This window comes from Nyctereutes procyonoides, unplaced genomic scaffold (assembly GCF_905146905.1).
Source record: "Nyctereutes procyonoides isolate TBG_1078 unplaced genomic scaffold, NYPRO_anot_genome, whole genome shotgun sequence".
Lineage (NCBI taxonomy): Eukaryota > Metazoa > Chordata > Mammalia > Carnivora > Canidae > Nyctereutes > Nyctereutes procyonoides.
The window spans coordinates 3,224,750-3,236,965 of NW_026575123.1; the positions used below are offsets into that span (position 1 = coordinate 3,224,750).

Genomic DNA, 12,216 nt, shown 5'->3' on the forward strand with positions numbered 1-12,216 from the left:
ACTAAAATTTCCATGTTATTTGATTAACATTTAAATTAAAAATTCATTACAAATTTAATATAGGAAGGGAAAGAGACACAGAAAGAAAACACAAAAGTATTTTATAAATTGCCAAGATATTATTCAATTTCTAAAAAAAAAAAATGTATTAAGCACCTATTAGGAGCCAAGCATCATCCTTGATATAATACACAAAAATAAGCAAGGCAAACAACTGCCCCTGTGAAACTTGATCTAGGCAAGGAGTGATAAATGTAGCATGAGATGTATGAACACGGTGTTATGAGAGTGTGAGGAAGTGATACTCAGTCAAGCTAGTAAATGTTAAGAGTTGTCAATAAAAGCTTACCAGAGGAACAATCCTTTTATTTAGGGAGCTGCCAAAATGAGAAACAGCATTCTAGGAAGAAGATAAAGCATATGCAAAAGACATCAGAATTCATGACACATTCAAGACCAGCACAAAGATCAGCAGAGCTGCATCATATATCTGGCAAAAAAAGAAGTCCCACAGAAGAGACCGATTCTGCTGTGAAAAGAAGCCTGAAGTACATAACCTATAGGTAGTGAGAATGTACTTAAGACTGTAGGCAGAAAAGTAAGTTAAGTGGTTAAGATTATCCTGTTAATCACAGGTAATAACACAGGGTTTGACTAGAGGGGAAGAAATTAGAGAAAGAAAATTAAAGCACAAAACTTCTGAAATATTCCAGATGAGAACTAATGAAGACAAAAGCTGAAAGATGGATCGTAAGAGAAGAATCATTAATGAGAGAGTAGGATGGCTCTTGAGTTGGCAAATGTGAATGAGCCCATATTGGCGTCATTCAACAAAATATGGAATCTAAACAGAGTTTAAGGGGCAACATGGTGACTTCAGATAAAGATGAAATGAGTATCTTTATCTCATTGTTTTTCCTTCTATATCCAAAGAACCAGTCAATAGAGTAAAAGAAAAATTAGTGTAAAAGTTAAAGGAAAGTAGGATAGGAAAGGTAAATAAAGTTAAAAGGATGTTAATAGTTAAAAAAAAAAAAAAGGAAAGAAAAAGAAAGTTGTGGACTATAGTAACAAGGTAAAAGAAACTGCAATAAAAACCTGCATAAGAAACCAAACCAGCCCCCAATAAGAGTCATGCCACATTTAAAGAACACATGACAGACATAAGGTGAAATTTTATAAACAGTGGAAAAAAATTCTGACTTTAATGAAAGTGAAAAGAAAAGATAGCAAGCAAAATTCATACATTCTTCCTCTTCCTATCCCTGAACCAGTTCCATCTTACTTTGGTTAGGATACTGGGCTTTTAAGTGAAGAGGAGGTTGGAGAATTCAAGGTATCTGCTTCCTGATAGAACTACGAAGAAAAAAAGAACTGTGAAGAAGTCTGGTATAATTCCATGCTTCCTCTCTATTTATTTGTGTTGGTATTATATTTGAAGTAATAAGTGATGATTAATAAGATAACGAAAGCATTTTAGTGGATTTGTTTTTAAAGAAAATGTACAGTAACCAGATGAAAAAGATTCTACTATTGCGGGACAAGAAGAACATGGAGATGGCTATATTAAATAGAATCTTTGCTGTGACAATATCCATCATAATGGAATTCTACATGTATAAACTAGCAATCCTGGAGACAGTTAGACTGCTAAGAATGATCCTTAAACGCCCACCCTAAGACTAATTTTTAAAAGCTGCTGGATCTAATACAGAGAATATATTTAATTCAGAAATAACACTGGTATAGTATACCACTACTAAAAGATAAAGCTTATAAGCCTGGGAATAAGTAACATACTAAATTAATTTGACTCCCTACTATTATCAAAGAAAACGCTAGCTATAGTACAAGCATACTGTGTTAGATCGCATTTTGTGGATACTATGCCTTTTACAAACTGAAGGTTTGTGACAACACTGCATCAAGAACATCTATTGGAACCATTTTCCAACAGCATCTGCTCATTTCATGTTTGTCACATTTTAGCAATTCTCCCAGTATTTCAACTTCCCATCATTATTATATTTGTTATGGTGATCTATGATCAGTGATTATGACTGACTCAAAGTTCAAATGATGGTTAGCATTTTTTAGCAATAAAGTATTTTTTAAATTAAGGTATATACACGGTTGGTTTAAACATAACACTACTGCACACTTAATAGACTACAGGATAATGTAAATATTAACCTTATATGCACTGGGAAAACAAAAAGTTCACTTGACTCACTTCATTATGATACTCACTTTATTGCTGTGGTCTGGAACCCCCAATATCTCCAAGTTATGCACTTTCCCAAATTGCTGTTATCTACAATTCTCTTTCTGAACAAATCATAGGTGATGCATTTTGAACTCCTCAAAGTATAATAAAGATGATTTATTAACTGTCTAGAATGTCTCTCTCCTCCTCCTATACTCTGATAAATATCCTGATTCTTCAGAAGAGTTCAGATGTCACCGTAACTTGAAGCATTTCATGACTCTCTCAAGCACACTCTTCTCTGTACATTTCAAACACATAGATTACTAAGTCTGTTTATACATTTCCCATCCCTCTGTATTCCAGGTTCCTGTTTTATATATTATTGTATCCTCTATCCTAAAACAATCTAATATAATGCCAAGTTTATTTACAGTCAGCATTCAAAAGCTTAATAATGGTCTGCACTTACCTGCTCTTGGGCCATTCTGTTATTATTACAGAGTATATCCTTAAAAAATAAAGGCAGAATTTTATTTTAATGAATATCATTATTCTTCTACTATACTCCAGTTACAAGCTGTTTTCTATTCCTTGAATGTATAATGGCACGAGAGTCTGGCACATAGTGTTCCTACTTACTAAAAGCTATTACCCATTTCCATACCTTGTCTCCCTCCCCTGGAAAACAACTGCTTAGCTAGAAAACATCAACCTGAAATAACTCCCCAAATGGAATGGACTACTCTCTCCTTTGCTCCCCACTGTACAGATTTCTATAGCAATACTTAGAAAGCTTTACTGCAACAATATTTCCCTAAATTTAAACCTGGTTTATACCTAATAAATCTACATAATTAGTCTATTCTATACACGTTTTGCTATTAGGTCACCTCTGAGGATATACTAGGATATCCCACCACCCAAAGCTAAAAGCTATACATAGACAGGTTCACTGCCTTTTTTTAATGGTCTGGTGGAGAGAATTTATTTTTTCAAGATAAAATTATTTCAGCCATGCCTTTAATTACTGCCTGATATATTACAGGAGTCTATAAATCAGTTTTTGAGGAAAATCCTTCCCTCACCCTTGAATATTCCCTCAATTCACCTTTCAAGCTCATCTTACCTGCATTTACTAAATTGCACTTTGTCCTGATACAGCAGGGACAAATGCCAAAGAAATCATTACTGAGGGCATTACAAGGGTGTTGCTCATTACATTATATAGCAGCTTTTTCTTATGAGGACTAACGGGAGTAGAAATCAGTTTCATTATCAGGAGTAAAGATGGTTTCTCAGAGAATGACATCTACCTAAAGAACATTAATTCTTACAATTAGTATTTTCTTTTTTAGATTGGCTTAGATTTTTCCTCGGGCCCATTCCAGTTACAAAGTTTATAGTTCTGCTATTTCTTTTATATCTACCATCATACCTCATTCACTCTTTTCAACACTAAAAAGGGGGGAAAATAGAAACAATATACAGGGGATCCCTGGGTGGCTCAGCGGTTTAGCCTTTGGCCCAGGGCGCAGTCCTGGAGTCCCGGGATTGAGTTCCACGTTGGGCTCCCAGCATGGGGCCTCCTTCTCCCTCCTCCTGTGTCTCTGCCTCTCTCTCTCTCTCTCTCTCTCTATGTCTATCATAAATAAAATAAATCTTAAAAAAAAAAGAAACAATATGCAAATCATGGCAAAGACATCCACAGATCATATGATTATGCACTCACAAAATGTCTGCCATGGGTACCTGGCATTTTAGGAGGCCACCTAGTACCTAATCTACCTTCCTATGTTTAAAGAAGCCTCTACTTCATGAGGCAGAGGCACTTCCTGAAACTAAAGAAACAGAAAGCACCAAATATTTACTTTCTAAATCTCCCCTGAAATTGGGACAGGGGCATAAGACTTGGGTTTTGCCTCTCAGACAAACCAAGAAAAAGAGAAAGTGGAGGCAGAAGAGAAAGAAGCAACAGCAGCAGCAGCAAGGACTACAAGCAATCCATGCTGGTAAGGTTGAGGGCAATAGCAAAGGCTAATTAAATTCAGTTTGAATTAATTCATCCTTCTTTAATCCAGTTTTGCAAGGAAGCACTAGAAGCAACTTTAGGAGTGTTTGTTGTCAAAAAAAAAAAAAAAAAAAGGAGTGTCTGTTGTCTCGGAATCCCTGGGTGGCTCAGCGGTTTAGCGCCTGACTTTGGCCCAGGGCATGATCCTGGAGTCCCGGGATCCAGTCCCACATCGGGCTCCCTGCATGGAGCCTGCTTCTCCCTCTGCCTGTATCTATCTGCCTCTCTCTCTCTCTGCCTCTCGTGAATAAAAATCTTTAAGAAAAAAAAAAAAAAGGAATATCTGTTGTCTCATGTCAGTGAGAGAGCACAAACAGTAGTAAATATGCCACCTAACAGTGGTGCCATCACTGGACCAGGCCTGTGGTATGATTTTTAACACTGTTCATGGCTACAGATTCCAAGCCTGGTTCTTCTACAATTTAAGAAATTTTATGAGTAACCCAATAACCTCTTCAAAAATACTTTTTTGGGGCACCTGGGTGGCTCACTGGTTGAGTGTCTGCCTTTGGCTCAGGTCGTGACCCTGGGGCCCTAGGATAGAGTCCCACATTGGGCTCCCTGCAGGGAAGCTGCTTCTCCCTCTGCTTATGTCTCTGCCTCTCTCTCTGTGTCTCTCATGAATAAATAAACAAATCTTTAAAAAATAAAACACTGTATTAAAAAAATACTCTTTCTGTTTAAATAACAGAGATTTCTTATTACTTAAAACTATGAACACTAACATGCACTTTTAGATCCAACACCACCCAAAAGCATCGCTTTAAAGTTTAGACAGTCACTTCAACTCTTCTCCCAACAAAGCCTCATATGTTAGAACTCCTCTCATCCAAACATCTTACAAATGGTATGTTTCAAAAGTTTCACAGCTCTTTCCTCAATCTACTGGGACTCCTCTCATAAGGGCCAATGTCAACATTCATGAGAATGACTGGCAGAGAACTATCAGGCAAATTACATCCTGATCCTTCCATCTATATACTTCTTTAAAACATTATCTTGATGAAAACTGATATAAAGAGAACAATCTATGACAGACAGAAAAGCCAACTTAACATGAAAATTTGGTACTTGTCACCATAAACAATGAAACAATGAGGTGTAAAAGAAAGAAAACTCAACTAATCTGTCTGATTTATTCAGTTTTCTAACTTCAAAACCCAATAATCATCAATATATAATGACCACGACATAACTAGTCCTTGAATATTCAGAAACTAGAATTGTAAATATAATTAACAAGCAATGGTCTAAAAGTCTGTTCCCCCCAAAATGCATATGCTGAAATCTCAACTCCCAATGTGATGGTATTAGGAATTCCGGGGATTAGGGATTCTGGAGTGATTAAGTCATAAGAATAGAACCATCTGGAATAGGATGACTGCCCTTACTAAAAAGGCCCAGGAAAGTTCGCTGTCCCTTTCTACCTTGTGAAGTTTCAGTGAAAAACAACAAGGTAGGAAGCAGGCCCTCAACAGACACCAAATCTGCCAACACCTTGATCTTGGGTTTTCCAACCTCCAGAACTGTGAGAAAGAAATCTTTGTTGTTTATAAACCACCAGTAATAGTATTTCATTATAGAAGCCTGAATGGACTAATACAAGTTTTTCTTAGCACCATGTTTCTTGGGCTGTGCTCCCCAGTCCATACACAAACACACCTGTAATAATACTACTAGTGGTGATGATCTTGATGTCGCCGCCAATTTTTAATTCTGGCAGCATTTAGCAATGACTTCAGAAACTCTTGAAAATATCAGGAACTTGGGCTCTTCCATCAGAGATTCTGATTAAAATAATCTGAGTTGGGACCCATGCATCTACATTATCTAAAAGTTCCTCGACCTTCCAACTAAGCACTAGCTGTTGGCACGTTCCATCATATTGAGGTCCCCGTGACATCCAAACCTACAATGTCGGGCCCCAACAGGGACCCGGGCATACTAGTGGAGGCAGGTGCAAAAGGCAAGGATGACTTGTCACCATAAACAATGAAACAATGAGAACTGTTTCAGAATATGCAGAATATGCTGCCATCAACTCCATGTTAGACCAGATCAACTCCTGTCTGGACCAACTGGAGAATGACCACCTCCATGCCTGCCTCCAGGAGCTACTTGGCAGACATGCCTTAAGTTTCAGCAGTAGCTTAGCAAGGTCCCAGCAATACCAGTCCCTTGGCTCTGAGAGCCACCAACCACCCCAATCCTGCCTCCCTGGGCTAGACTCTGGCCTGGACACTCACCACCTGGCTTAGATACCTTCTTAAGGGCTGGCTTCCAGGTCCTCTGGTGGGTCTGCCTGCCTGGGCCACTTTTCTGGTACTCCCTTGGACCAGCCCTCACCACCTGGCATCTTCTCTTAGGGTCAGGTGTGAGCCTGTGAACCACCCACCTTGCCTGCCTGCCCAATCCCAGGGCGTCCACTCTGCTCAGGCCTTGAGTGTCCACATTAAACAGGTGGACAACAAAATAAATATTTTTAATAAATTTTTAAAAAATAAATATTTTTTATTATATAAATATATAGAAATAAATAATAGAAATAGAAATAAAGAAATAAAAGCTCCTCAAAGAATTCTAATTCATTTAGAGTTTAGAACCAGTGAAGAGGAATCTGAGTTTCTGAAGCATCTGTTTATCCATACTACTCTGTTCTTTTACAGTGGTGTTAATATATTTAACTCACTAACCAGTTAGCCCTAAATATTAGTTAATAATTAGCTCTTAAATCTATGGAAGATCAAAGAAGGAACAAAGAACCAAATAAATTACTTTCCACACAACAGTTTTCCATATTTCCCTCAAAAGTTTTATAATTTGAGAAATGGGACTTTTAGACTTCACAGTTACTGCTTAAGTTGTACTAAGTATAAATATCCAAAGATATGTAAGGATGAAAATAGATTTTCAAATCTCTATTACAAATTTTCAAGCTTTTAGTATCCAATTTTTTACCTACAGAAATATTCAGTGGCAACCCTCAATGAAGGTTTAAGTTTACTTATTCACTGAATATGTTACAGACACCAGAGTCTCATATTACTTATAGGATATGAACAAATGAATATAGTAAATATCCTTTAAAAGCTTATATTCTCAGTTTAGAACATGTTACCAAAATGGTAAAAAAAAAAAAAAAAAAAAGGCATGGAAAATTACCTGTGATTTTCATAAAAATATATACAATATAATTAGTAGTCACTTTGACATTGTATTACTTTGACACAGGGTGACTTGCATCTACTCTTAGCTATGCTAATTAGAGCTTGAAAAAGATCACAAAACTGACATTTTAAAAAATAATTATAGGGACACCTGGGTGGCTCAGCAGTTGAGCATCTCCCTTTGGCTCAGGGTGTGATCCTGGGGTCCTGGGATTGAGTCCCACATCGGGCTTGCTGCGATGAGCCTGCTTCTCTCTCTGCCTGTCTCTGCCTCTCTCTGTATCTCTCATGAATAAATAGAATCTTTTAAAAAAAATTATATTTTTTTTGTTTTGTCCTTCAAGTAAATCCAGTCAAGTAGGAGATTAATACTTAAGAAGTCATCATGTCTTTAACAAAACCACATTACTCAAAAAGCAATTAATAATTCTGAGATTACACCACAGAAAACTGGTATACTTCCAAGTGTTTAAGCACTCCTGAAGATAAAATCCATCATTTATTACTCTCTTTTTTCAAATCCACATAAATCAAGCAGAGAAAGGTCTGCAATCTTAATCAGACACCCACAGTAGACAGACAGACACATCCCAAAGCCAACCCACTCTTTGTGAAGATGGGGGGAGACGTTAAGACTCTTTGACAAAATTACTGACCCCATTTCTTTCTGAGACTCCAAGCATCTTAAGAATTAAATACAATCTAGAAGATCTTCAGTCTTCTGACAATGGTGCTAATTTTAGAGCTACCTGGATACTATCTAGGGCCAAAAGGCAAGAATAAGTTACTTCCAATTTCAACCCAGAGTCAAGTCAAAGAAAAAACCTCACGGTAACCACAGAAAAAAGCAAAACAGAAATGGTTATTAATACTTTTTAAACCATCAGAAAATATTTTAAATATGTTCATTTCACAAAGATTTAGTTTACAAAAGAACATAAAGCAATAGGTGAGATAGTAATTTGTTAATAAGTTCTATATAAATACTACTTAAAAAGCTGAAGAAGGGCAGCCTGGGTGGCTCAGTGGTTTAGCGCCACCTTCAGCCCAGGGCGTGATCCTGGAGAGTCCCATGTCAGGCTCCCTGCATAGAGCCTGCTTCTCCCTCTGCCTGTGTCTCTCTCTCTCTCTCTCTCTCTCTCTCTCTCTCTCCCCCCCTCTGTGTGTGTCTCATGGATAAATAAAATCTTTAAAAAAAAAAAAGCTGAAGAGGATGTTTCAGTAGGCATTCGTTAATCTATCAGATGAGGAAAGCAGGTAGAAAAGAAGGACAAAAACATCTGAAAGTTATAGAATAAACCTTTTCCTTCAGATGAAATAACAAAAAGAAAATAGAATCAGGCTAGGAATTAATTCCTAATCCAGCTCTCAAAATTTATCAAATTGAAAATCTAGTATATATTTGTAAACTCATGGGGGAGGGGTTCTCTTTAGTCTCACCTTACTTCATATCCCCCAAAACAATTAAAGAATTAAATATGATGTATGGTGCAAGCAAGGAGGCAACTAGAACATTCATCATATTGTTCCTTTTATCTTTTTTTGTATGTATTAAATATAAGTTTATGACTGGTTTTAAAATATACAAAAAACTAAGCCATATACAACGCCTGGGTGGCTCAATCAGTTAAGGGTCTGCCTTCGGCTCAGGTCATGATCCCACAGTCCTGGGACTGAGCTCCACATCAGGCTCCCTAACTCAGGAAGGAGTTGGCTTGTCCCTCTACCTCTACTCCTCCTCACCACTTGTGCTCTCTCTCTCAAATAAATAAATAAAATCTTTAAAAAATATACCTAAACCATAAAAATAAAGGACAGAAAGCAAGCTGAATATACCTAATCCTTCTCAGAAACAGTGCAAAATATGAAATCATAAAGAAAAGAAATAGGTTAAATATTGGGGGAGAAGGACAAAAAGACTTATAAAATCTGTTTTTGTTCCAGAGAAACCTTCCAATTAAAGAGCACCTAAAAAAATGACAGATAAAACTACAAAAGTATTTTAAATGTATGTCTGCACCCATAAAAATTAAAGGAAATATTCTGAGCACAGAAAGGAAAAACTGAGAAAAGTAATCTAGAGTTGAAGAAGAGATGGTCTCTATAACCTATACAAGGTAGCACCCTTAGATGAGAGAATACACCCAATGCCAGAAACCCCAACTTAAACACTCTCAGTGGGTAAGCTAAAAGGAAAACAAACACACACGGAAATGGCAGAAATATTTGACTATATGAAGAGATAATTAATGAACATGAAGATAATTCTGGATAATCTCTTTGGTGCTAAACATAAAGAGAAAGAAATAGATTCATGAAAGAGGTTAAAAGAGTTCATAAAACAGACAAATGTCTAGAGTTCTAAAAACAAAATGATATAAAAGCAGTATTTTAGGAGACTTTTCAAGAACTGATGAAAGACATCAGTCCACAGAATCAAGAAACCCAACAAATCCAAATTAGCATAATTTTTAAATCTAGATGAATTGTTTTTAAAAAGCTAGATGAATTTACTGAAACTGTAATCAGAGTAATGGTAATAATGGATCACTTCAACAACAATAAGCAACAGATACTAGAATAATACCATTAAAACATGGTAAGAGAAAATATCTGTTGATCTCCAATTGTATCCTACACAAAAAAATTAAAAACAAAGGCAAAATAAAGGTAGATTCAGACAAACAAAGCCTGAGAGAGTCTGCCACCAACAGGACTTCACTAAAGGAAATTAAGATTTAGAAAAATTAACCCAAACAGAAGTTCCTAAAATGCAAGATGGAATTGATAAATCTAAACTTTAAAAATAATGTCTTGGGATCCCTGGGTGGCGCAGTGGTTTGATGCCTGCCTTTGGCCCAGGGCGCAATCCTGGAGACCCGGGATCGAATCCCACATCGGGCTCCCGGTGCATGGAGCCTGCTTCTTCTCCCTCTGCCTATGGCTCTGCCTCTCTCTCTCTCTCTCTGTGACTATCGAAAGAAAAAGAAAAAGAAAAAGAAAAAGAAAAAGAAAAAGAAAAAGAAAAAGAAAAAGAAAAAGAAAAAGAAAAAGAAAAAGAAAAAGAAAAAGAAAAAGAAAAAGAAAAAGAAAAAGAAAAAGAAAAAGAAAAAGAAAAAGAAGGAAAGGAAAGGAAAGGAAAGGAAAGGAAAGGAAAGGAAAGGAAAGGAAAGGAAAGGAAAGGAAAGGAAAGGAAAGGAAAGGAAAGGAAAGGAAAGGAAATTTTAAAGAAATAAAAATAATGTCTTATGAGTAAGAAACAAGGAAGCAGAACTTAAACTGATAATAACGATAATATATATATAAGCCAGGAAGGTAATAAACAGAAGTAAAGCATACTAATAATTTCATAAGTATACATGTTAAAAATTCTCAGATTTTAAAATTTTTTCCAAATATATGAAATTTTTTAAATTCTCAAAAAGACTGCAAATTTGTAGAGAGAAAAAGCTGACAAAATATAATCAATAAGAAAGAAGAGAAACGAAATGGGCAGAATAGAAAACTCAAAATAAGATGTCAGATGTGAATACAAATATATTAGTAATTACAATAAACATAAAGTGTAAAAGGACTGAGAAGCTTCTGCAGAAGACGTATTTTGTTTTTTAAGGATTTGTTTATTTGAGAGAAAGAGAGAGAGCATGCACGGAGCACACACAAACTTGGGGGCAGGGCAGAAGGAAAGGGAGAAGCCGACTCCCAGCTGAGCAGGGAGCCCAACGTGGGGCTCAATCCCAGGATGCTGGGATCATGACTTGAGCCAAAGGCAGATGCTTAACCGAAATGAGTCACCTAAGTGCTCCTAGAACACACATTTTAATGATAGATTTAAAACTCAAACCAAAAACTCCAACTATATGCTACTTAAAAAAGAAACGCCTAGAAAATATAAAACACAGAAAGTAAAAAGAACACTAAGAAGCAAAAACTTACCAGAAGAAAGCAGATATAGCAAGTGATATTTAACAAAATGAACTTTAGGGCAAAATACATTAGTAGCAATAAAGTCACTAAATAATAGTATGAGGTACATCAGGAAGAAAGTTCTTTATCTACCTGTATTTCAAAACACAGCTTCAACGCACATAAAGCAAGATAGGCATATCTATAAAAAGAAACTGTCAAATTCATTACCACATGAAAGATTTGTTAACACACTTCTCTCAGCAATAAATTAAAAATTATTTTAGGAATCAGAAGATTTCAACAGTATAAACAAGTTTGATTTCATGGACACATCTACAACACTGTACTCAAAAACCACAGAATATACAATCTTTTCAAACACACATTTTTATTTATTTTTCTTGAAGATTTTTAATTTTTTTCTTAGGAATTCTATACCCAAAGAGGGGTTTAAATTCACAACCCTGAGAGCAAGAGCCACACACAGTCCATTGACTGAGCCAGCCAGCTACCCACATGAAATATTTTTTAAATATAACCAACCACACACTGGACCATAATGTAAACCTTAAGTATAGGACTAATATACATATGGCAGAGTAACTGTAATTAATTAACTTAGAAACAATAAGTAGGAAAAAAATCTGTATCTGGCTGTCTGGAAATTAAGATTCACATTTCTAAAAAATAAAACAGTTCAGAGAAATCAATTATTATTTTATTACTAAACCTATTAAGATGCAAATAATGAAACTCTGAGGCACAGGTAAAAATAATAATGAATATGTTTAAACTACTAAAAGCTAAAAGGATGAAAAATAAAGAGCTAATCCGAAGAAAGTATAAGAAAAATAAAGGGAAAA

At 36.0% G+C, this 12,216-nt stretch overlaps 2 protein-coding genes across 2 annotated transcripts in view; one reads left to right on the forward strand and one right to left on the reverse strand.

The window, feature by feature from the left end:
* The window catches only part of LRP6 (LDL receptor related protein 6), a 166,111-nt gene that overhangs the window by 102,937 nt on the left and 50,958 nt on the right, over window positions 1-12,216 (reverse strand). The gene's annotated exons all lie outside the window — the stretch shown is intronic.
* LOC129517177 (bublin coiled-coil protein-like) lies at window positions 6,192-6,465 on the forward strand. The gene is given in 3 exon segments (XM_055336835.1): window positions 6,192-6,253; window positions 6,286-6,395; window positions 6,398-6,465. Coding segments are annotated over 3 exon segments (240 nt in total).